Source organism: Mustela lutreola, chromosome 15 (genome assembly GCF_030435805.1).
Source record: "Mustela lutreola isolate mMusLut2 chromosome 15, mMusLut2.pri, whole genome shotgun sequence".
NCBI classification, from domain to species: domain Eukaryota; kingdom Metazoa; phylum Chordata; class Mammalia; order Carnivora; family Mustelidae; genus Mustela; species Mustela lutreola.
In genome coordinates, this window is record NC_081304.1 from 43,304,634 (window position 1) to 43,331,834 (window position 27,201).

A 27,201-nucleotide genomic window follows, 5' to 3' on the forward strand; every position below is an offset into this window, starting at 1 on the left:
CAGAGAGGAAAGTAATAAAAATTTTTAAAAAGTTTAACAAACTGAGAAAAATAGTTTCACCGTATATTTAAAAAATGGATTAATAGTTTCAAAAAACAAAGAATTCCAAAGAATCAACAAAAAAGAGCAAAAATCCCCACAGAAAATTGGGCAAAGAGAATTCACAAGAGATACAAATGGGCTGAAAAGGAAGTAAAAATATGGTTAGCTTGAAATTAAAAAAAAAATACAAAAATTCAAATAAAGATGTTGTACTGTATTTTCTCTACTAAATTATTTAAGATAAAACTAATAAAGTGCAATATTAACAAGAGGTCATGAAAATGGGCAGGGTTTTTTTTGGCACTTTGTATCAAGAGCTTTAAAATTGTTCCTATTTTTGACCTTATAGTTTCATGTCTAGAAATGTATTCTACCAAAAACAAAAATAAAACAGAAATATCCCCAAAGATTTATACAAGGATACCAAATGCAGAGTATTCATAATAGCAAACAAGTTGTAAGCCACCTTAAATGTACAAAGACAGGAGAAGTTGGGTAAATTAAGAAATTACCAAACAAAAGAATTTTATTAAGACCTAAATTTATACTGTTTACTTAAAATGAGAACATGATCAGCATGTGAGAATTACTGGGAAAAAAAAAAAGCAGATTTCTAATGGGATGTGCATTATATGTGGTAACTTTCTTCTTTATAATCATTTATATTTTCTAAACTTTCTACAATGATCATGTATTATAATCAGAAAAAAACTTTAAAAATGTGGAGTAAGGGCATGGGAGAAATGTACAGATTCTTTTTCTTTTCTTAATTAGATGTCTTCTGATATATTAGGTGGAAGATTACACATATCATCAAACCAATGTTTTAAAAGAGACATAATTAATAAGTTGGAAGATCAACCAGTAAAAGTCTCTATTGGCAGGTGGCTACCTGAGTAAACGACATGCTCTTTTCTTCCTCTTTGAACAGCAGCTTCTCCTGCTATAGTCATGTGAACTCAGCTCGAGTTCACAACTCTTCCTATTCAATGTTCTTTTTCTCTAGAGCCATGCTTTTTAAACTGGGATACAAATATTCCAGGGTCATGCCTCAGTGTGGTAGGAATTAACTGAAATCAAAGGATGAATATAAATCACATTCTCAGGGCATCAGTTTTGCTTGATTGGAAGTAATATTTTTAAATCTTTTTTCTTTTTAAGCGTGGGGGGAAGAGAGAGAATCTTAATCAGGCTCTACACCCAGAGCAGGGTCTACCCGTGGGGCTCAATCCCACAACCCTGAGATCATGACCTGAGCCAAAATCAAGAGTACGATGCTTAACCAACTGAGCCACCCAGGGAACCCAATGGTAATTAACATTTTTGTAGCAACAGAGATACAGATATATAAGCAAGAAATCTGAAGTAAACTGAAAATTCAAATAAATCTCGGACATATAATAGACTCCTTTAAACTCTGTATACCCAGACTGTCAGAGATTTCCTATTCACTCTCTTCTGCTGTTGAGAAACTTATGGTGGAAAGATTTGAGAGGACTGCTCAAGATACAGAGGACTGCTGTGTGCAACTTTATTTACTTATGTGTGTATGTATGTGTGTGTGCATACATGCATGTATGTATTTTACATAGGCCCTACATCCAATGTGGCATTTGAATTCACAGCCTTGAGATTAAGAGTCATATGTTCCACCAACTGAGCCAGCCAGGCACGCCTTGCTGTGTGTAACTTTAAAATAAAGCTTGTGTGGGACATCTGGGTGGCTCAGTAGGTTAAGCATCTGCCTTGGGCTCAGGTCATGATCCCAGGGTCTTGGGATGGAGTCCTGTGTGGGGCTCCTTGCTCAGCAGGAAGCCTGCTTCTCCCTCTGCCTGCCCTCCCCCTGCTTGTGCTCTCTCTCTCTCTAATAAATAAATCTTTAAAAATAAAATAAGGCTTGTGCCTAATATTGAGCAATTAACATATAAATTAAATTCTGGGAAGTATAGTCAGTTAATAAACATGAAGAGAAGATCAGATGCTAATGACTCCTTATTCTAATTCCTGATTCGACCTCTAAGACTACAGGGCAGGCCACTTAACTTTATTTGGTGTCCAAAAACAAAAGACTGAAAAACGAAAGTGGTAAAAAAGCTGACTGAGTACTTAAACAAAAGCCTCCATGCTTACTTGAAGTGAAACAGAGGTACTAAAGTGAAGAAAAAAATATGAAGTTATAAATCCGAATGTGATCTAATTCCTAATATAAGTGAGGCCTACCTAGTGATTTTTGCTAATACAGTGAGTATCATAAGGAATCCAATTATTAATAGTCTTCTGCAGTTAAAACACCCCTGGCTTTATTTTATTAATGGAAATAAATGACAGAGGGAAAAAAATTGGCAAGTTATTGCAGGAAGCTTTTTTTTTTTTTTAATTTTTAATTTTTTTAAAAAAGATTTTATTTATTTGACAGACAGATCATAAAAAGGCAGAGAGGCAGGCAGAGAGAGAGGAGGAAGCAGGCTCCCTGCTGAGCAGACAGCCTGTGATCCCAGGACCCTGGGATCATGACCTGAGCTGAAGGCAGAGGCTTTAACCCACTGAGCCACCCAGGTGCCCCTGCAGGAAGTTTTTAATTACACTCACAGTCCCCATTAACCTTGACAACCCACCAACTCGACTATAATAAGAACACCTCCCCCACTAATATAAGTCTAACTAGAACTGCATGATTACAAAACGTTGTTTAAGAGGAAGGTAGGATCTTATGAGAGAGAACTATTCAGTCATCTGAATTTCCCCTCTAATTTGTTAAACATCAGAATCATGTATTGTCAATTTTTAGATTATCTAGCCCACCTCAGAAGCTTCTTGGTTACTCATTCTTTTTTTTTTTTTTTTAAGATTTTTTTTTAAAAGATTAATTTATTTGTCAGAGAAAAAGAAAGCGCGAGAGCGAGCAGCACAGGCAGACAGAGTGGCAGGCAAAGTCAGAGGGAGAAGCAGGCTCCCTGCCGAGCAAGGAGCCCAATGTGGGACTCGATCCCACGACACTGGGATCATGACCTGAACCAAAGGCAGCTGCTTAACCAACTGAGCCATCCAGGCGTCCCTTGGTTACTCATTCTTATGTGTCTATTGTTTTTCATTAAATGTGTCTTTCATTTCATTAAAAATGTCTCCCCATTTTCCCTTCTAGCCTCATTTTTACTTCCCTAAGACTGCTATCTATCTTTCCCTTTCATTTTGCATAAACCTCAAAAAGTTTTCTCTTTGGTTCTTGAATTTTATACCTTGAGATAACTTTAGAAAATATTTATATTTAGAATATATATATACACACACACACACACACACACATATATACTCTGGGAAAATATTATTGATGCATCTCTCCCACCATCCCCTCACCAGTTAACAGTCTAAGACTGAAGAAACTTAAGCTATAACCAACTTTTCAATATAATCCTTTCCTTCTTCCATCTACAGGGAGTTAGGGATAAACCTCATCAGTGATGTTTTGGCTCAATAGAATTCTGACAATCGAAGACAAGTAACTATAGGAAGTCTGTGATGATATAGTCAAGTCATCAACAAATTATCAACAAATTATCCTGTTATCTATTAGTAATGTATTCTTCAATCTAGATTTTCCCCTCAGAACTGAATAGAAGTGGGGAGGAAACAGGAGATTAAAAAGGCAAACCATAAAAGGCAAGATGGGCATACCGGATAGGAATCTCCTTCCCTTATTTACAGATTCTAGTAGAAAAAAGCTTAACTGAAAACATCTATCCTCACTGTCATTATATATTTCTTCTTGAGAAACAAGTACAGCCCCAACAGGGATTTAGCTATATTTGAAAATTCAAGAAACCAGTAAAAAGCACCAGCAATGCCATAAGAATACAACTCATGGAAGCAAAAGCAGTTTTAAAAAGACAGTCCCCAGAGAGTATCCTGGTCAGTAAACACTCTGAAGCAACCACCAAGAAATATTTATTACTTCCCTAATTTCCTGGAAACATAATTTTCCTGATAAACAACGCCTTGAACATCCCATGAAAAAGATACCTAAGACTACTGAGTAAGGACTGGTAAGATGAAATATTGCAAGCTACTATTTCATATAACTTAGAGTCAACCAAAACTATGCAATAAAATATGGAATAAAATAGTAGCTATAAAGTATACTGCAGATTAAAAAAAAATTCTCAAGCTATCAAAGTAAATTGAGATGGCAGACAGAAATGCATTCATGCTGGGGTGCCTGGGTGGCTTCAACAGTTGAACATTAGACTCCTAGTTTCATTCAGCTCAGGTCATGAGCTCATGGATTGTGAGATGAGCCCTAAGTTGGGCTCCACATTTGGTGGGAAGTCTGCTTGAAAATGCTTTCCCTCTGCCCAGCCCTCATCCCCCATTCACATGTGCACACACTCTCTCTCTCTAAAAAATAAATAAATCTTAAAAAAAAAAGTGTCCATGCTATATATTCTGCAAGATTTAAGAGACCAACCATAAGAAAAACTAGGTCTTGAAGAAAATCAATAGTGGCTTACAGTTTTATCTATGTATATGATATGAACACATGTACATAGTCATCACCAATCTCAAATAAGTGCTTCCACAGACTGCACCATGAAACTGAATTTTTATAAAGTGATCATTTTCAATTTTACAGATTTTTTAAAATTTATTTTTTTTTTTTTTTTTTTTTTTAAGATTTATTTATTTGACAGAGAGAAATCACAAGTAGACAGAGAGAGAAAGAGGGGGAAGCAGGCTCCCTGCTGAGCAGAGAGCCCGATGCGGGACTCGATCCCAGAACCCTGAGATCATGACCTGAGCCGAAGGCAGCGGCTTAATCCACTGAGCCACCCAGGCGCCCTTAAAATTTATTTTTAAAGATTTTATTTATTCATTTGACAGACAGAGATCACAAGTAGGCAGAGAGAGGGGGAAGCAGGCTCCCTGTTAAGCAGAGAGCCCGATGTGGGGCTCTATCCCAAGACCCTGAGATCATGACCTGAGCCGAAGGCAGAGGCTAAATGCACTGAGCCACCCACGTGTTCCAATTTTCATAGTTTTGAGGAGACACATAATTGAATACTCAGTATGCACAATCTAATGGCAAGTAAACAGTTATTAATAGTTACCTGTGACAATTATGAAAGCTATGTAATATATTCAGATCTGATCCTCAGCCTGCAGAACAACTGCACTGCATAGGTAACTTAATAAGTAATCAATGGTGGGTTCATAAATAGTTACTTCTTAGCCTGCATAAGTCAAGGGTTTAACACAATTTCACATAAGTAAAATATTAAACATATTTCCACTTCTTAAACTATTCTATTTTATGTGAACTAGTCCCATGACATTTTCATATCAGGGGATTGGTTAGGCAAACTAATTCAAAAGTTGTGGTTCTTTTCCTTATATTGATTAAAATAAATACCAATGCCAATAACAGTTACACTTATAATGTAGAGAGGCCAAGGTTATAAATATTCAACTTTTTTTCCCCATACTTCAAAAAGCTTGTGTGAGAAAAGCAAAATCTGTTTCTATATACTCTTGACATTCTTAGATTCTTCTTTTTTTTTATTAAATTTTTTATTTTTTATAAACATATTTTTATCCCCAGGGGTACAGGTCTGTGAATCACCAGGTTTACACACTTCATAGCACTCACCAAAGCACATACCCTCCCCAATGTCCATAATCCTACCCCCTTCTCCCAAACCCCCTCCCCCCAGCAACCCTCAGTTCGTTTTGTGAGATTAAGAGTCACTTATGGTTTGTCTTCTAAATGAATCCACCACAGAAATACAGGACATGATGCTTCAGACATACATGCCCATTTTATTTAAGAACTGTCTCATAAGTCACTCTAGTCTCCAAGTACAGGGCTAGATGTTGGGGATAAAACAGATACAGTCCCTGCTTCAGTCTGATAATCAATCTAATAATCAGAAGCAAGTAAGAAAAATAAACTGTAACTACAAGTAGTTGGGAAACAAAATAATATTAATGGTGTTCATCATGCATACATACTGACTGCACATCGTAGGTCCCAGCTTTTATGCTGTTTGCAGTAAAAATCCTAACTCCTTTCTAACACTTATTCCTCAAGGCTTCTTCCATTCCTCGTCATTCATTTACAGAATATAACAAATTTAAGTAAAACATTTCCATCGAATTTCTGGTATGAGTGCTGTCATGGAGACTACCTCACAGGCTATTAATGTAGCCTTTGGATTTTAAATCATAAAGAAGCCTATGGAAAACTAGCTAGAAAATTTTTTAAAAATTACAACAGATATGAAATTCAGATTAGACTGAATTCAGCCCATTGCCCCCTCTCTCTTCCAACTGGTCCTTGGACTATGCAGCAGTTTCTGCCTCTGCTATTGGGGGAACCATCAACTATAAGAACTCCAAGCACTTTCATTTTTCTCTTCTCCTATATCATCTACAAGCGTCTGAAAGAGTCCATTCAGAATTCAAACCACTTCAATGTACCCTAGGAATATGCTTTAGTCAAAAACACATTTTGCTTTGCCCTTCTTACATCAAGTACTACGTTCTTGCTTTTTAGGAAGAAAAATCATACAAAATCCTAAAGTCTCTGATCTCCTTTGATTGGGTATTAGCTCTCCTTTCCTAAAGTCCTATTCTTTCTTCTTGCATTTATCTTCTTTCTTCAATTATAATTATATATATTCACAACTTATCCTTATTAATTAAGAGTAAAGGACCTAATACATACTCTAAATATTTACTGAATAAAATATGAAAGCAAATTATGAAAAAAAAAGCTTCTAGGTAAGGAAAGGGAAAATGAATAAAATGGACTTCACAAAAATGAAAAAACAATGGAAGGATAACATTCTGGTCTATTACATAGCAATAAGGACATAAAGCAAATAATTAGCCAACCAAGGCAATAAAAACCCAAGAATACCTAAATGTGTTATACCTAATAAACTTTGGAATTCAGGGTGATAAGAAACTGGAAACAAGAGCTAAATAATAACCTGGGTCAAATTTGTAGCTAAGTAAATGGAAAGATCACAAATAGAACCAGAATCACCAATGCCCTTTCATTCAATGCATCTTGTCCTCTGAATTCAAAGATGCTGCTACCTCAAATACATTATTTACCATATACCATTATTTACCACATTTCCCCATGTGCACAATCAAGGAGAGGTAAGAAAAGGAAAAAAACCTATTATTATTATTATTATTATTATTATTTTGGAGGGGGAAGAGCAGGGGAAGAGGGAAAGAGACAGTCTTAAGCAGGCACCATGCCTAGCGGGGAGCCCGACACAGGGCTTGATCTCACAACTCTAGGATCATGACCTGAGCAGAAATCAAGTGTTCGCCGCTTAACCATTGAGCCACCAAGATACCCTGAAAGGGAAAAAAAATGTATTTTCATTTTACAGGTAGAAAAATAACTCAATGTGCTCTGCCTGTGAGAATATTTTATTCTTCACACAAGATGGAGAGTCCAACACAGATACTGAAGTTTACAATAAATAAATTAATATGTGTGCATGTGTGTGTATATAATTTTTTTCTTAATAGCAAAATATTCCCCAATATTTTGGTGAAAAAATTTTATACAACTGCCTTTAAAGTCTAGGACTGGGGCTTGTTGTTTTTTTTTTTTTAGTGTTCCAAGATTCATTGTTTATGCACCACACCGAGTGCTCCATGCAATATGTGCCCTCCTTAATACCCACCACCAGCATGTTTTATGTAGCATGAACAAAAGGCATTGCCTCAAAAAGGCATGACTCAAAATGTTCATGTTTACAGAGCTCATCGCTACCTACATTATACATTTTGCAATTACTGTAGCTTCCCTGATGGTTATTACCAAGGCCTCTGTTAATTTCAAGGGTTTCATACTGATCCTACAAGGCTGCAAATCAAGCTTTTGTTCAATCTGTCCTTAAACCATTTCCTCCTACTTGTCTGGTTTCTCTATTTTCAGAGAGCAAGGCCTGGTTAAGGGATATACCCTACTGTTCAGGTCACATAAGAGAAGTTGTCATGGGCAAGGCCAGAGTGCTTACATAGTGTCTGAGTTTTAAACATCTGTCATTATAGACTTTGTCCTGCCATATAATATGAAACAAGGCAACTATAATTTGGTCAGAGGTCACAGCCTTAAAAGCAGATTTAACTCCTGTATGGTAAACTAGGAAACACTGCTGTTTACTTCTAACTTGTAATGTTAATAACGAACTAGAATAACTATGTATACTAAATATTTTAATAACCTCATTCTGTGGACATTAGTGTTTTTAGATGTTGTACTAAAATATTTCTTCACCTGAAATATTTAGAAAATTTTAACATAGAAAAATGTATTTCATACAAATGTCAAATCAAATGGGCTGTAATAACACATAGCATCAAAGTCTTAGTGGCTTAAAATAGTAACAGTTTCTCATTTATACTACATGTCCATCTTAGATTAGTGGAGATTTTACTCCATGTTATCTTCACTCACCAAGGACATGACTGGTCACTATGGCAGGGAGAATGGAATATAAAGAATCATGCATCAGCTCTTAAGACTTAAAGCCTTCCACTCAGAAGTGGCAAAAGTCACAAATTTCATTTGCCAAAGTAGTTATGTGAGCATTCCCAACTCCCAAGGGAAGTATAATCAATCCCACCATTATCTAGAATAAGGAGAACCAGAAATATTAGCAAACACAAATGACTATCATAATAGGTAAGATACTGTATTATACAAGATACTTTTGGTTACAAGCAATCTGTAGATTATAGATAAGAAAAATGTAGTAGTTAGGTAGTGGTGCACATAACTGGTAAATCTAAGGAGAGTGGGAGATTCAGAAATGCAATGGTGTCATTAGGTCTTTATCTTCCCCTCTCTCTTTTTGGACTCTGTTTCCTTCTTAATCTTAGGCAGACTGTCTCCACGTGGTCGTTAAGATGACCACCAACCACACCAAGCATATTATCATCCTCTTAATCAGAGAGTCCAGAAAAAAAAAACTTAATCCTTTTGCTGCAAGCATTTGTATCTATCTCTTAACATGACCCTGATTGGCCCCGCTTGGTTCACATGCTACTCTGGATCCACCATGGAATCTAGGCAAAGTGGGTACCTTGACCAGCCTGACATGGGTCTAGGGACATATGGCTGTCCTAGTGGTAGAAAAGCAGGGCCAAGAGGGTTGTTAGCACCATGGAATCATACAGAGTAGAACAGACAAGCTCCCAAAAGAAAAGCAGACCATATCAAATAAGCAGCAGCTATCTCGTGAGAGAACTCTATTATTTCATTTCCTTCATCATTCCCCTAAACCGTGATGACATACGTGAGATTAAATTCTATAAACTCATGTGGTTTTGGCTTTCATACTATAAATTATTGCTGATGTTAAGCCATATCCATTGCAAAAACATACCAGGAAACACATACTGGTAAATCCTGGGACAAAATTTCTTTAGGTTATTTTGCATAAGGCTTCTTTGAGTGTATGTAAATCCAAGCAATTAACAAGAAAATTTCCTCTTATTCAACGAATGCAATGGATGATTTTTGAGATACCCAAATGAATAACACGACATGATTACTACGTTTACAAGTTAAAGGGTGAAAGAAGGGAACTGACTTCCCAAGGTGACAGATAACCTAGTCGTACTAGGATTTGAGCTCAGCATTTCTCTTGGCAGAGGCAGAAGGGGAAATGGTCAGGAATTAGACTATAAGCTTTATAGGGCAGTGCTTTTTGGTTTGGTTCACAGATAGATCTAGAGTATCCAGAACAATATGTGGCATATACTAAGTGGTTGATAAGAAGAAGTGTGAGGATTAAGTTCCTTTTCTTATTTTAAGTAATAGTCAATAGAAATAAAATAAACTTAGTTTTCTCATTATTATTCTTCTAAAAGCTGGGTAAGCAAATTTCTATAGAAATCAAATGCTCAGCTTCCAGGAAGTTCCAGGTAATACACATTTGCAACTTGGTACATTCCTCAATGTAGCTTCTTGAAGTTGAGCCAGACAAACTCAAAACAAGGACAAGGAAAACAAAACAAAACAGAATGAAAGAGAAATTTTTAAAAAATCAACATTGTTACAGCATCTGTATATGAATATTTTTCTAAATCAACATAAGCCCACACTGTTTTAGGTTTTAGCAGTAATGCTATATAATGCATTGTTTAATAATTTTAAAGAAGGTAGTTACATATGGTAAAACCTCTGGTTATCTTCCTGCAATAGCTGGTAAAGCCCTGTTTTTGGCCAGTCCCTTCTCACTCAACACCCTCTTCACTGCCAGAACGATATAGATGGTGCTTTTGGGTCTGTCTTTATGACTCAACAGAGGAACAGGAAAAGAAAAAAAAAAAAAGAAAAACAACTATGCAGGTAGAGCCACCACATTGGACAAGAGAAGAAATAAGAAACAAAGCTCACTTTTATTTTTAAAATGGTATTATTCACCATCTGTGAACCATCTCGCCACAGGAAGTCTTTGACAAATTCAGTAAGTAAACTTGATTGCAGTGAACTCTCATTGACTGCATAAGAAATGTTCAATTTTTTCTTTTGTAGCACTTGGCAACAAAACTCCCTTCAAAAATCTTGCCCTACCATGTTCTCAAGCTATTTAGACATATTACAAATTTAGGCAAATTTAGACATAAAACAAAGACTTTCTGGGCAGTGTCTGGATTCACTGTAAACTTTTAGAATAGATTCCCATCTACCCCAAACTCCCCAGGATTCTTAGGAAAAATGACATGCTTTAGCCACTCTCCCTAGTTTCACAAAATGAATCATAGGCAGAAATGTATAATTTTAGAGAACAGGCTAAATATAGCAAAAGTCAGGCAGTGAGAATGGCAAACTTCAAAGTGAAAGAGAAAACACATTTTCTGTGTACTAACTTCTTAGAAAATATTAAATTGGAAGATCCCAGTTTCCAGGCCAAAATTACACCTCACTGAATAAAGAAATCAATGGCATTTAATTCTTTTGTGGTGCTGGAACAATCTATTTTGGAAAAGCAGTTTTGGGGGAGACATTATTAACAATCTCACATACTGTCAACAATTAACCTTGATCAACCTAAAGCTTTGCTCAGCAGTCTAATTACACATACTGGTTACCTAGCATTGTGGGAAACAAAGAATACAGATGTTTCCAAGCAACTAACTACATTCTGTTGAGTTTCTTGTGTCAGACCCTATCACTGGTATTTGTGGAAAAGCCAGCTTCAAAGCAAAACCATAGCTAGGATTAAAGCAAACAACCATTCCTCAGCCTCCGTTTCCATCATCTTCAAATGACATTTGTAAAAGTAAACCATAAGCATGATGTTTCCTTACCAGTTGACTAGGCCAGATTCCTACAGTCCAATGGTGATGAATAGGCAAGTCCACATGTGACTTTTGGATGGAAAGCTACTTCATGGACCACCAAGAGTGGGTGTTTCTCAGAGGAACAGATGAACCTTTTTGCGAGACTGCTAAATTATAACAGTGGCTAACATTTATTATAGGTTTACAATATGCCAGGCCTTAATCTAAGTGTTAGCAGACATTATCTCATTTAATCTTTACAATAACCCCACAAGGCAGGCATACTATTTATTATCTCCATTCTTCGGATAAGAAAATTGAGACTTAGAGATGGAAAACAACTTATCCAGGGTCAGACACTCTTCACCACTACACCATACTGACTTTTTATCAACTTTCTTCTTATTAAGAGTTCCATCCCCCAACAGACGAGTTAATCAAATCAAATCACAGAAAAACAAAAAGCCATAGACAGCTGGGACTTTGTTTTTCTGTACATTCTCAAGAGTACAGCCAGGCAGATCTTTTTAAAATGTTAACTGGTTCATTCCCCAGCTGAACTTTCCAATGGCTTCCTACTGTCCAGGGAATAAATACCGAGATCCTTAATTTAGCTAACAAGAGTCTTTACCAGCTGGCCTTTGCTGACTTCACTAGCATCATCTTGTATTATTTCCTCCCTTATCTTCTGTGTTCCAACTTTGCTGGCCTTCTTTTGGTTCCTCGAATATACCATAGGTTTCCTCATCTGTTAAGTACTTCCTTCTCCACCCAACTCTGACTTTGACTCATCTTTTAGAGCACAACTCAAAACACTAGTTCCCCGAGGAAGCCCTCTTTTGACCACTAACCCTTAAGGAGGTCAGGTCCCAGCCTGCTAGAGTCTCACAGTATGGTGTATTTTCCTCTTTTCAGAATCCATCACAATTATAATTTAAAAATTCAGTGCCTAATTAGCTGTTTAATTCCACTTTTTCTACTAGAATGTAAGTTTCAAAGGGAAGAACCATGTTTGTTTTAAGCATCACTATAGCCCCACAACCAGCACACTGTCTAGCATATAGGAAGTATTCTGTACATATTTATTGGCTGAAAGAATAATGGGAGAAAGGTAACCATATACACAAGAAATGGAAACTAAGGTCATGCCCTAAGGTACAGGGGTCAGGCAAAGAAGTGTGACTATAGTTAGCGAAGGAAGTACCAAGGCCAGTTCTGCTCCACTTTTGGTATTGTGCCTAGCGCTGTTCCAGGTTAAGCCAGTTTAAATAGTTCAAGGCAGAGCCACAGGACCAGACCAGTGGAAATGAAGAAGGAAATGAATGAAGAAGAAAATGAAGCAGTAGTGCTTTAAAATATACTTAATGAGAGATGGAGTTGATCATAAGACCTGGACCTAACTCACATGGTAGAATTTAAATTATTATGACACAGCAACATCATATTTGATTATGTGGCTTTTAATTGGTATTTCCTTATTATATGTAGCTCATAACAGGAAGGGCCATAAATTCTGAGTTCCAGAATTGCTTAATATAGTCCTGACTGCTCTGTAGTTCACTTTTAAGACATCTAAAAATGGCCCTGGTGGAGGTCTGTTAGTGTTAAAGAAGATCTTTGAGAAGGGGGAAAAAAAAAGTTATGTACCAAAAGTTGAAAAGACACCCCCACCCCCCATGAAAATCACTGAGCACTTTCACTGATATCAACTGTACACTAATCAGTTCCAAGGCTCCTCACATTTAGCCTGGGGAGATTCAGGCTTAAATGGAGCAGAAAGGTAAAAGGTGCATATGATAAAGAGTCTTTTTATCCCACATATTAATTTAGGGCAAACAGAGTATTTCCTATCCTCTCATCTTTAAGACTACAAGTAAAAGACTCTAGAGACCCTAGCTTAGCTAGGTACTGGATTACTTGACTTTTAAAAATCTAAATTTTAAAAAACCCACTGTCTTTAAAATATGGATAAGACAACTGTGATATTCCCAAAGCCCTCCATTTCCTAACCATTTGAATGAAACTCCTTATATTTAAGGCTTTTTCTGTGTGTTTAATTCCTCTTTTTGGTATTTATTTATACAGCTTTTGTACAGTTACAGAGTATACATGTAAATTTTGTTAATTTTTATTTTAAAAGATTGTTTTAAGTAATCTCTACCCCCAACATGGGGTTTGAACTTATAACCCTGAGATCAAGTCACATGATTCATCGACTGAGTCAAATTTTGAATTTTGTTCATTTTTGTTCATTTTTAAACTTGTCATATCAAGCAAAGGAAAGAATTTTTAAACTTGTCATATCAAGCAATGGAAAGAATTACTCTCTCCTTGGGCCACATTGTACCTAGCACACCCATCTCCATTATTCCACTTACACTACATTTTAATAATCTTATTTAAATTTTTTATTTTTTTATTTAAGCTTATTTATTTATTTATTTGACAGACAGAGATCACAAGTAGGCAGAGAGAGAGGAGGAAGCAGGCTCCCTGCTGAGCAGAGAGCCCGCTGAGGGGCTCGCTCCTAGGACCCTGGAATCATGACCTGAGCTGAAGACAGAGGCTTTAACCCATGGAGCCACCCAGGCACCCCAATAATCTTATTTAGATATGTCTCCTTTTCTAAGCTGTGGGCAATTTAAGGAAAGTGTCTTCTTTATTTTTTTTTTTTAAGATTTTATTTATTTACTTGACAGAGAGAAATACAGTGAGAGAGAGAACACAAGCAGAGGGAGTAGGAGAAGGAGAAGCAGGCTACCTGAGGAGCAGGGAGCCTGATGCGGGGCTTGATCCCAGAAACCTGGGATCATGAGCTGAGCTGAAGGCAAACACTTAATGAATGAGCCACCCAGGCACACCCCCTCTTCTTTCTTTTAAGATAATTGTGGAATGAATGAGTGGTGACTATAAAATTCTGTTCTACCCCTCTTTTTAATTATTTTGTATTTTTAATATTTTAAAGATTTTATTTATTTATATGAGATAGAGAAAGGATGAGAGGGGGAAGGGTAAGAGGGTGAAGCAGACTCCCTGCTGGGCAGGGAGCCCAGTGAGGGACTCAATCCTGGGACTCCAGGATCATGACTTGAGCTGAAAGGCAGTCCCTTAACCAATTGAGCCACCCAGGTGCCTTATTTTAGTATTTTTTTTAAAGGAGGTAACACATGCATATGGTACACAATTCAAAAACGGGCAATATGATAAACATTAAATAAGTCTCCATCTCACATCTGTTCCCTGAGCCAACAAGTGCTTCTCCCTAAAGACAATTGCTCTTTCTAATTTTTATATATATTACCAGATACAATCAAGGCATATTTAAAGATCTAAATATATTCTTTTCCCTCTAATTCTTTTTTTCTTTTTTTTCTTTTTTATTTTTTATTTTTTTTTTTAAAGATTTTATTTATTTATTTGACAGAGAGAAATTACAAGTAGATGGAGAGGCAGGCAGAGAGAGAGAGGGGGAAGCAGGCTTCCTGCTGAGCAGAGAGCCCGATGCGGGACTCGATCCCAGGACCCTGAGATCACGACCTGAGCCGAAGGCAGCGGCTTAACCCACTGAGCCACCCAGGCGCCCCTAATTCTTTTTTTCATACAAATGATACACACATACTGATTTGCATCATGGTTTTTTTTTTTTTTTTAAGATTTATTTATTTGAAAGAGAGATAGAGATGGGGAGGGGTATGGGGGAGGGAGAGAGAGCGAATCCTTAAGGAGACTCCCCACTGAGCGTGAAGCCTCACTCAGGGCTTGATCCCAGGACCCTGAGATCATGACCTGAGCAGAAATCAAGAGTCATGTGCTTGGTATTTTAACAACAGGAGATGATTCCACAATAATTCATATGGAAACACCCTGATGGGACATCTAGGATATTCTGAATTTTTCACTATTACAAATGATTTTGTAATGAATATCCTTGAATATATTAAATTTCACATATATAGGAAAATTTCTGGAGGATAAATTCCTAATGAAATTTCTTGAGCAAATGCTATGGACATAACAATTTTGAAAGATATTTCCAAAACATCCCCCAAGGAGGTCATTCTAATTTACAGTCCACCAACAATATATAGCATTGCAGCTTCCCCTCTGTCCCTTCCAGTACAACACAAGATCACATTTTTTTGATCTTTGCCAATCTGATGGGTAAATAATGGTATTGGTTAAGAGGACTACGGAATGTTTTTGCAAATGGTGAAGAGCCACTTGTATATCTTTCTGTGAAAGTCTGTTAATTTCTTTTGCACATTGTTCTGTTAGGTTTCTGATCTTTAAAAAACACTGTAGAGAACATTATGTGTTATAGAAATTAGCTCTTTATCACATGTTTTGAAAAGCTTTTTCCAATGTGTTGTCTTATGACTTTGTTTATAGGATCTTTTAAAGTAAAATTTTTGGCTTTATGTATTTCAATTTATTAATGCTTTCTTTTATGGTCTCTGGGTTTTGTGTCTAAAGGCTTCAGAGTTAATAGTTTAAACCATAGTTTACTTAACCATTCCTTTTCTCCTATTATCAAATATATTCACTAAAATTTTAGTACTATTCTTTTAAAATAATTTCTTTAGAAGAAGTTTTCAAGAATTAGATTTCTATGTCAAAGAGTTTGGACATTATTATAACTTTTGACTGAACTGTTAGATGGCCAGGATTTATAATCTTCACCAATATAATCAGCAAGTTAAGATGTATACATGAATATCATGCACAGATCTTTTCCAAACATAAATTTATACTAGCACTATTCAAATCTACAGTTAGGCTCATAATCCAGGGTTTAAGAATTTGCATCACACTTCTACAGAATCTGACAAGCTTAAGAATCAGTTATTTCCTGGGAGGAAAAAGAGTAAGTGGACAAATTCTTCTGGAGCAAAGGGGGAATTAAGAGGACTCTGCTGGAAAATTCTGAGAAAGTAACTTGGCAAATTAAGCATCGCAGTAGAGTGAAAAGAAGACAGCAGCATTTAAATTCAAGGCTGTATTTCACTGTTTACTTCATTCCTTCCCTTCCCAAGAGCAGAATGTCCCTTCCTTCCAACATTTTTCCCAAGTATCTTGAGGTTCTAGCCACCATGTAACATTTCTCTGTCAGATTCTTTCTTTAGATGTCTTCTGCCTGGCTCCTGGATCAGCCCTTCAAGTTCTTTAAGTTCACATAAGGCCAGGAAATAAGATGTTGATCCAAAGTGGAAATTCCAGTTCCAGCCCATGCATGCCAAGAGAGCACTTCCTCATGCAAATGTACCTAGTACAGTTATAGCAGAGATTTCCAGATCTTTGGGGCTATGTCTCTCTCTCATTTGCTGAAATTCATATACTGCTTGCAATATTTTTACTACCCCTTCTCCCTGCTGCCTTCTAGTGCATTTTAGGAGGAAAGAATTATTATGATAATTTCATAATCATAAATTTTATGATGCTCCTGGAAATTTGGTACAGTGCCATGATAGGAAAGCTTGTCAAACCAAACAGGAGAGGCACAAGCCTGGGGTAGATTCCAAGCATGTATCTGACAGGCTGTATAGCTTGGTGAGCAGAGCCTTGGAAATCAGACTTGAACTTCACTACTTAATAGATGTGTGACACTAAGCAAATCCCTGAACTATTCTGAACTAAAATATCACCCTTAGAAAGGCCCTTCTTTTTTTTTTTTAATATTTTATTTATTTGATAGACAGAGATCACAAGCAGGCAGAGAGGCAATCAGAGAGAGAGGAGGAAGCAGGCTCCCTGCTGAGCAGAGAGCCCAATGTGGGGCTTGATCCCAGGACCCCGGGATCATGACCCAAGCTGAAGGCAGAGGCTTTAACCCACTGAGCTACCCAGGCACCCCTAGAGAGGCCCTTCTTGACCATCCTTTATCTAAATGGCTATTCTGCTTTGTTATTATTATTATTATTTCCCCATTTGTATTTTTCATTGCACTGTCACATTTTACAATTGCATACTTATTTTTTATTAAGTAAGTTCCCCATGTAAGTTCCATTAAGGATGGGGTTTGACTTGTTCACCACCGGATACTCATTGTCTAGCACGGTACCTGCCAAAGAGTAGACTCAAATAACTAGAATAAATGAGCTCAGTTTCATTATCCCTAAAACATTATTCACATCAGAAATGTAATATGAGATAATACATGTAGAAACATTTCCTACAGAATCAGGAACATGGTTAGGGTTCAACAAATGTTAGCCATTATTTTAGTTATAGTTCTCAGCATGGCCTTTGTAGCTCAATTTTCCTAACTGTAAAGTGAAAGGAAAAGTTACTAACCCTTCTCTACTGCCAAAGTATGCTATAAAATTACACAAAACAAACAAAAGGCATTAGGAGGAATTCAGAAGATAGGATCCATTAAGATTAAGAGTTTGTTAAATTTACAACTCTCCCATGACATTTGTTTTAATCAGGGCCACCCACTGCTCTCTCCAGGGTTAGCAGTTCTTGCCTAATAGTCTGAAATTGCAAATTCACTAGGACTTCACCCCAACCACCGAGTAAGAAGATATTTGGGAAAGCAAATTAGGGTTGAGAAGGACTGTGCTTGAGTACAACAGTGGCAGCACTCCAGAAATTCATAGACAGAATGAAGAATTAACCTGGCTATAAAATACTCCAGTGATATATATCCAATTGCTGGTGATACGTACTATCTAACCTGTTGAAACATAACTTGATTGTTACTAAGCTACCTCCTCTTTCCCTAAACTTCTGTCAACAGTGTGTCTTTACAATATCCTAAATTCAGTCTTCAGATGCCCCCAGATCTGTAATCTTATAATTCCTCCCTACAGAATTTCTAAGAACCATGATTCTCAACATTGGCTGCATGAAGTACCACCTATGAACCTCTGTAAAGAATAAAGATGTCCAAGACCCACTGAATGAGAAAGTTGCTAAGGTGAGATTTGAGTCTATGTTCAAAAAGCTCCACAGATTATTTGGTTGCAAAAACAAAGCTGAGAACCACTATTCCATTTGCCCCCAATCTCCTAGTACCAGAATAACAATAATTCCATTCAAGGACAAAGGCAATACAGCATAAGGATAAAAGCTCAGAGTGTCAGGCAGACTCAGCTGTCACTACCAGCATGGTCACATACCTCTGGCAAGGCTCTGTTTCTTCAGCTTTAAATGGGAAATACTAAAAGTATTTAACCTCAAAGACTTGGATCCAACACTAACTTGTATGAAAATCACCTACAATGTCTGGCAAATACTAAGTGCTAAATAGATTGCCTTGCTCACCTTTCAAAGGGTAAATTATTTCCAAACTACAATCTAAAAGAAGTCTGGGGGCGCCTGGGTAGCTCAGTCATTAAGCATCTGCCTTCGGCTGGGGTCATGATCCCAGGGTCCTGGGATGGAGCCCCGCATCAGGCTCCCTGCTCAGTGGGAAGTCTGCTTCTCCCTCTCTCTCTGCCTGCTCCTCTGCCTACTTGTCCTCTCTCTCAATCAAATAAATAAACAAAATCTTAAAAAAAAAAAAAAAAGTTTGTAGTTTGTATAATTTTATTAATTTAAAAAAACTTTAAGTCATGCCATCTTCTTATTTTCTTGCTTTCCTAAACCAAAATAAGGGACAAGTACACCTGAACAGATCCTGCCTCAGATTATGAAAGCCGGATAACTCAGTTCGTCGGAGCTTTTATTTGGTTCCTGATTTATTTATAAATCAGGACAACCTCTTGGTGTGTGCTTGCGATCGTTTCACTGCTACATTCTGTATCCCGGTGCCAGGTATCTCCAAAATATGTCTCGGGTCAAAAGAAGGACCAGAAGTTGAACCAATATAAATCTAGCACAGGGGAATGCATGCTGTGGCTGAAGCATCATTTTTAGATTCCACTACCCAAGGCATTAAATATCTGCAACTTGCAAATCCCTATGCTAGGCACTGTGGAGAATACAAGAATGTATAGGAAAACATTTCTGGCCCTTCATTGACCATTTTACAAATTTAAATAATAAATTTTATTTATTTTTAAAATATTTATTGGAGAGAGAGCGTGTGCATGCATGTGAGTGTGTGCAGTGGGGAGAGGCAGAGTCTTAATTAGAATCCATGCTGAGCATGGAGCCCAACGCTGGGTTTGATCTCATGATCCTGTGATCATGTCCTGAACTGAAACCAAGAGTCACAGGCTTAATTAACCACGTGTGCCACCCAGGCACCCCTAAAGAGTATATTTTAGAAGTGGCCGCAAGTTACTCATGCCACAAGGCAAATAAAGGATAAGATGTCCATTTTTTCCTTCTCCTCCCCTACAGCGTTGGACAATAAACATGGGACAACAGTGGCACTGTCCTGGCTCTATGAAAGAGCTGGTGACACCAGGAAATCCTACATCTGCCCCTGCTCTCTATGTAGCACAGAAAATATGCCAGGCCCTCTAGGTACCTTACATAAGTCATCTTATTTAATTCTAACAACTCTCTGAGACAGGTATTATGATTATCCCCATTTTACAGATTGGGAAGTGAGGCTTAGAGAAGTGACGTCACAAAGCCAGGGAATAGTGGAGCTGGGACTCTGACCCGGGTTGTCTGAACCTTGAGCCTGAGCTCTTTATTACATGATGCTGAGCCCTGATTCTGGGGGCCAAGGAGGGTCATCTAAAGAGCACAGGCGCATGCTCACATCAAAATCATATGGTCAAGAATTCATGATAGTGGTTACCTTGTGGGTTGAGGGTGATGATGGCTGGGAAGGTGAATAGTGATTAAAAGGGAGAAAAGGGGTGTTGGCAGAAGGGGGAATTGGTGGAGGGGAGTGGTAATATTGTTTCTTGATCTAGGTATGGGTTACACAGTTTTTGGATGTATGTGAAAATTCTTTAAGATATACATAAAAGTGCAAGATAAATGCACTTCTCTATATGTATGTTTTACTTTAAAAAACACAATATACAAAGTCTAAAAGTGATCTTTAATATTTTGTGTTTATGCTAGCTCCCAGCATTACTGACACAGGAAGCATAAGTCTTCGTAACTTCATGGAAAACCTGGTCCTTAATTGATACACGTTCATTGAGGATTTGGATCATCAAATTTCAGTATCTCGGGGCGCCTGGGTGGCTCAGTGGGTTAAGCCGCTGCCTTCGGCTCAGGTCATGATCTCAGAGTCCTGGGATCAAGTCCCACATCGGGCTCTCTGCTCAGCAGGGAGCCTGCTTCCTCCTCTCTCTCTGCCTGCCTCTCTGCCTAACTTGTGATCTCTCTGTCAAATAAATAAATAAATCTTTAAAAAAAAAAAAAAAATTTCAGTATCTCGCTCCTCTTTTAACATAAGCCTAGCCAAGGAATTTCACTGAATAAAAAAAGTTAAATGCATTGTAACTGAGTTATCAAATGCAAAGTCAACTCTTAGGATTCTGGTCGATGTCTTATTTTGTCCATTCTTCAAGGAAACATATTACAGACATTGCAGACTGGAGCTCTGCTTTAGGTGGTGTAAAAATTAGCATAGCTAGTTAAAACAGTCGTTCTTAATCCCTCACTCAATTAGAATAATCCTGAGACCACTTTAAAAAATAACTATACCTGGGTCCCACTCACAGAGATCCTGGTTTAACTGGACTGGGTGAGACTCTCATTAAATTATTTTAAAAGGTCACCAGGTGATTCTAATGTGCAGACACCATGAGAACGTGTGGGTTAAATGATAAGGGTAATTTGTAAAATAGCCTTTGTATATCCAAGATTACTATAAATCTCATTTTTCCTCACATAAGTCTCTTCAAGAGGGTAAGATTTTTTTATTTTTTATTTTTAAAGATTTTATTTATTTATTTGACAGAGAGAGATCACAAGTAGGCAGAGAGGCAGGCAGAGAGGAAGCAGGCTCCCTGCTGAGCAGAGCCCAATTCCGGGCTCCATTCCAGGACCCTGGGATCATGACCTGAGCAGAAGGCAGAGGCATTAACCCACTGAGCCACCCAGGCGCCCCTGAGGGTAAGATTTCTTAAAAGAAAAGTTGAAAATTGTTTTTCAGTTGTTATTCTAAGATAAAACAGTTAAGCTATGCTTTCTGATTATATCTTACTCTGGAACGAAGAAAAATAAGTTTGACATCACAGGAGGTAGATCTCTGTGTCATTTCTTCAGTAATGGTGACCACAATTATAAAGGTCATTCCAAGTCATTCATTTACTCATACCCATGATAATCTCTTGCGAAGTCTTGTTCGAATTTCTTCTGCTTATGGTGTGACTCTCCTTTTCCAGAGAAAGCAGTGAGTTTTTTCGTTTTTTAATGATTAATTAAGCTATTCATGTGAGGTGGTAGTGGATATCTGTTTAAATGTGTACATCATTTTAATGTAATTGTTTTGTAGGTGGGTCACCTTTGGCAAATATTTCATTATAGTTTTATATTCTATACTTGTAAGCTGTTTCATGATCACTTGCTACATTGTCCTTTGTAATTTCATATTTTGTAGAAACTCATCCATTATAAACTTAGTTCATGAAAAATAGAAATATCTTATACTCCAATGCAGTGTTTACCTTCTTTTGGTCAGCTCTGAAATATCTATAATCTATACATCTATATCTAATCTGTTTTAAATATTACCTGCAGTTTTACTTGCAACCCCCCCCCCCCAAAAAACCCCAAACCAAACCAAACACAATTTATTCATTTAAATCAGATTCCTTCCAAGGGAAAAATAACTATGTTTTTGCCACTGGCAACACTTTTATCCCACTCTCTGACCAGGTGCCCTAATCAGAAATTGCTCTGCTATGCAGCAGAGGTGATGCAGAAGAATTCAAATAAATCCTCAGCTCTGGTGGAACAGCTGTTTCCTGCTGGCTAACTGATCATTTGGAACGCATAATAAAACTCACATCTTCTTAGCAACAAATTTTCATTTTTTCCCTTTTTATTTGTGTATGTTGTCCAGTGAAATGATATCTCTGCAAATGAGCCTGAAAAAAGGAAATAAATAGAGTGCTAAGAGCTGAATGAAAGAAGGTAAATACAAATAATCAGAAATGACCAGATGCGCATACTGTCGGCCTCCATACCATCACCACCTTCTTGCTTGCTACTCTGGTTATCATTGTATCGGTAGGTTGATCCACAACACCCAGTTCAGTGTGTCTGTTCACAATCTTACAGAGTCTTACAGAAGTAGATTTAACGACAATAGCAGTTTTCCCTTTTAAATATAGTTTTACGGGGCACCTGGGTGGCTCAGTGGTTTAAAGCCTCTGCCTTTGGCTCTGGTCATGGTCCTGGGATCGAGCCCCACATTGGGCTCTCTGCTTAGCCACGGAGCCTGTTTCCTCCTCTCTTTCTGCCTGCCTCTCTGCATACTTGTGATCTCTGTCAAATAAATTTTAAAAATCTTAAAAAAAAATAAATACAGTCTTACTTTCTGAGCTAATAAATCATTGTTTTGATCATCCCATATACCACATTCCAAGACTTAAAATATACAAGAAAAACAAGCTGCTTCAGAAAAATTCTAAAGATTAAAGTCCCTTCTATTTTGAACCCACAGATAGGCTGGCTACTCAAAAGCAGGCTTTGAATTAGGGCTTGCTTATCTTAACACTAATAACTTTTTACAATTCTTAAATCCTTTCTCTTAAACTAAGTGAGGTTAAACATTCTCTCTCCAAAGCCATTCTCCCACTCCGCAAAATGACTACACCTGAAAACTTCCATAGAAGTTACCATCTAGAAGGATACTGCTATGTTCTGAGATACCTGTCCTGCCCTAGAAAAGAATCTAGTTAAAAATGTAAAGGGGGTGCCTGCGTGGCTCAGTGGGTTAAAGCCTCTGCCTCTGGCTCAGGTCATGGTCTCGGGGTCCTGGGATTGAGCCCCGCATCTGGCTCTCTGCTGGGCGGGGAGCCTGCTCACCACCACCCCCCCCCCCCCGCCCCCGTCCCGCTCCCCCCCCCTGCTGCTCTGCCTACTTTTGATCTGTCAGATAAATTTAGAAAAACTTTAAAAAAATGTAAAGAGCACTGGGTGTTATACGCAACTAATGAATCACTGAACCCTACATCAAAAACTGATGATGTACTATTTTCTGGCTAAATGAAATTAGTAAAAAAATTAAAAATGTAAAGTATGCTAAACCAAATAATTCTTACATTTTAGGTTTTCCTTTCTGTCTGCTTTCTCCATATTTGATTCAAGGGTAGGCTTTTCTTTTTTTCTTTCTTAATAACAAAAGGGTAACACTCCTTCCTTTCACTGGGCTAATCAAACAAAATATTTTGATTGCATGGAAGAAAAATGCATTCCTTGCAAGGATTTAATATCCAAGCAAAGGAATGAAACAGACCACAAAAATAGTATGACCACCTACATGTGTCCCTTCTGTTTGGTAGGGTGGGAGTGGGGTCAGATAAGCAGGGAAAGGAGAGAAAGAAATTGCTTAATTTACAGGAAATAAACTAATGTAACAAGAATTTCCTGACCTCTAGGCTGGGGAAGATATAACCTTGCAATAGTAACGAATCCACTTGTTTCTAGTTGAACCCCCACAAACATGATAATTGGAATTCCAGCTCACACAGAGCTTTTTCTCCTTTAAGGCAGGACAGCAACAGGTATGGGGATGGGTAGTGGAAAGGATGCTCAGGATTGCCAGTGGCTACTGCAGCTACCAGTACCCCAACCTGCTTTAGTCACTGCCTACATTCTTTCCTATCTGAAGCCAAAGTGAAACTCCTGCAGCTAGGGCCAGTACCTTCTTCCTCTGTGAACTTTGCCAGTCATCCTACTCTGGGGCAGACCAGTCCCTTTTCTCATTATGGAGGCATCCAATAACCCTGTGCACAGCAAAGGGAACAAGAAACTGCTTCTATCCTTTATCTGGTTTCCATGGAAGATGAAGAGGACCAGAGAAGAGGCAGAAGCCTTTCTACACTCCGCCCATCTCTTCCAAGAAAGCCCCAGGAGATCTAAGGGAGTTAGCTCTCTTCCAGAGAGAGCTACCCCTTCTTTGCCTCTAGCCAAGTTTCCTTCCACTCATCCACATATTTCTTTTCTTCTCCCCAGGTATGGCAGATAAATTATTTTCTCCTCTCCTTTTCATGGCTCTCCATGAATATTCATAAAATGAACTTGTTTAAGCATAGAGTATACAATTCTCCTAAGGGTAAATTACCAGAAAATTCAGCTTTATTGAGGTATAACTGACAAATGAAATTGTTAAGTGTACATCATGGTGATTTGACATACATATACATTATAAAAACATTCCCCCCATCTGGTTACTTAATATATTCATTACTTCTCATATTTATCTTCTTTGTGGATGAGAACATTTAAGTTCTTTTTTTTAGCAATATCAATTATAAAATGCAATGTTATCAACTATAGCCACCATGTTTTATGTTATATCTTCAGACTTCATTCATCCTATAGCTGAAAGTTTGCTGTTAGGGTAGATTCTATACTTTATACCTAATTTCCATAGCCCTGGGACCAGCAATTGGTACATGACCGTCAATCAATGCTTGGATAACAAATGAATGAATGAATGAGTGAATTAATAAATATAGCCAACCAAAGTTCATAATTTTTCTATTCTCAGATTGAAGAGAAAATTCTTCAGTGACTGACTTTGTGTCCTACTCTTTTTTACAGTAGTGAACTTCTATTATCAAATAGTTATCAAGATCCATCCCCTTCCTCAAACAGTTATCATACCACTTCCTTTGAAGAAAATTCAAACTGGGATTTCTATTAGTTTACTCTCCAAACAATTTTGTTTTCAAGTTTAAGCCTTCTTGCTGGGAAGGAGCTCTTCAAACTCTTTTAAGGTGAGGGTGGGGATAGGGGAGCTCAGGGGAAAAAACATATAGGAAGTACTCCTCAAGCAACAAAACAGGAGGAGAATCCAATACTTTTAAAAGCCAGCCAGTACATGTAACCATTTTTGTCTTATGAAGAAGAAAAGATAACATATCTGACTTAAATGAATAAAAGCTCTGGCAATAAAATAAAGCAATCCAGAATAATCTGCAAATGCATATACCCTACTAATTGTTTCTCAGAAACCATTAAAACTAGAGTCATCTTTTCTCCCCGTGTATACAACTTCGTAGAAATATTCTTTATATAGATTGTCATGCACTGGCCTCTTTAGGACAAAATCAGTCAAAAAATAAGCCAGTCTAATTCAGAAGATGCCAATGCACACTGAACAAAATAATAAATCTTGAGGAAACTATATAAAGAGGCTTTGTATGTATTTCATCAATGATGATGCTGTCTGCTGATAATGAGATCACTGATGGGTGGCAGCAGAGACCTGACGTCAGCGCTGCTCCTGCTTATCACACAATATCGGGAAGAATCTAACCTTTTCACCTTCAGTCTGTCACCTGCAAAATGTTGATAATAAATGAGTGTTCATGTGAATTCCTCAGTTAATGTTTTCAAGCACTAGGGAAGGAGCATGGCTCCAGCTATTAGTGAGTGAGTCACAATAATGAACTTCCTGCCATTCCATATTCATGGACAATGCTGAATGAAGTGCAACGAGGCAAGTCAATGTAATAGTTGAATGAGGTCCTGAAACAGTGATCACTTTCTTTGTGCAATGAAGGTGAAGTAAAGAAGACAGCTTACGAGTTGGCAGTACTATAGTGATATACTTAAGAGGCACAGCTTACTTAGAGACAGAGTTTCAACTGGTGAAACTTTAACAATATTTACAGAGTGCCTACTATGTACAGTAAACATCCCGAAATAGAATCCAAATTTTATCATCAAGGTTTGCAGAACCTAGTTTTAGCCATGGCTAGAGCAAACACAGTTATCCTGTTGGAAAAGATATTTAAAATTTTTAAAAGTCAATTTAAGGGCATCTGGGTGGCTCAGTTTGTTAAGCATCTGTCTTCAGCTCAGGTCATGATCCCAGGGTCCTGGGAACCCCACATTCAGCTACCTGCTCAGAGGGAAGCCTGCTTCTCTCTCTCCCTCTGTTTGCCCCCCTCATGCTCTCTCTCTCTGCCTCTCTCAAATAAATAAATAAATAAATAAAATCTTTTTTTTAAAAAAAGTCAGTTTAAGTCCTTCTCTGACTTCAGCTTGACTGCATGGGCAATTTGCAATAGTTAAAAAATCATGTTGGGGATCAGGTAAGATAAACAAATTTATAACATAGTTATAACATAGTAGTTAGATAGCTCCACATTTGAAATGACCCAGTAATTATAACATTATTTAGCTTAAAATATCAACTGCCAGGATGTGTTAGGTCTATGTACATGGGAAATAAACTGCAATACCAAGCAGTTGCTATGAGGAAAGGGAAACTACTGACAATTAAAAAATGTAAAAACCCACAAAACAATCATTTTTTATTGAGGGAGAATGCACTCTAAAGTTCCAGGAGACAACATTTCTCTATTTCATAGGTACCTCTTGAGTGGAGATTATTATGCATACATATATGTCATATTATTTATAAAGACGTTCGTTCCAAGTCACTTATATTTGCTTTCACAGACTATGTATTTGGCTGAGTGATGCCAAATAGATGAAATAATAGGCACTATCTCAGTTGCATTTAAGAGCCAAATTTACCCAAAAAGCTCACTTGAAATACCAAAGGCTGTATAAAAACATATACCTACGTACATTGGAACCACTAAAGATATCTGATTCTTCACATTCACAGCAAAGTAACACTGCTGATTCACTGTCTTCCAAATGAGAACTCTGTAATAAAACAACATCATTTCAGAGATCCAAATGAATGGGGGCCATGAGCATGAGGGAAAAGCCAGCAAAAATCACTGAGTTATGTTAGCTCAGAGGTGAGAAGTTGCAATTCCGATTAGTGACGGCTAT

General features: G+C 37.6%; 1 protein-coding gene and 1 long non-coding RNA gene across 3 annotated transcripts in view; one reads left to right on the forward strand and one right to left on the reverse strand.

Moving 5' to 3' along the window:
• SSH2 (slingshot protein phosphatase 2) overlaps window positions 1-27,201 on the reverse strand; it is a 258,525-nt gene that overhangs the window by 174,473 nt on the left and 56,851 nt on the right. The window contains exon 2 of one of the 2 annotated variants that reach the window (XM_059147748.1): window positions 26,989-27,069. The exons of the other annotated variant lie outside the window; for it this stretch is intronic. Coding sequence (XP_059003731.1) covers window positions 26,989-27,069 — 81 coding nt within the window. The remainder of the gene's footprint in view (window positions 1-26,988; window positions 27,070-27,201) is intronic. 2 annotated transcript variants of the gene reach the window in all.
• LOC131815794 (uncharacterized) lies at window positions 10,408-20,431 on the forward strand. The gene is made up of 3 exons (XR_009347852.1): window positions 10,408-10,538; window positions 18,168-18,274; window positions 20,326-20,431. It is a non-coding gene; the product is annotated as an uncharacterized LOC131815794 (long non-coding RNA).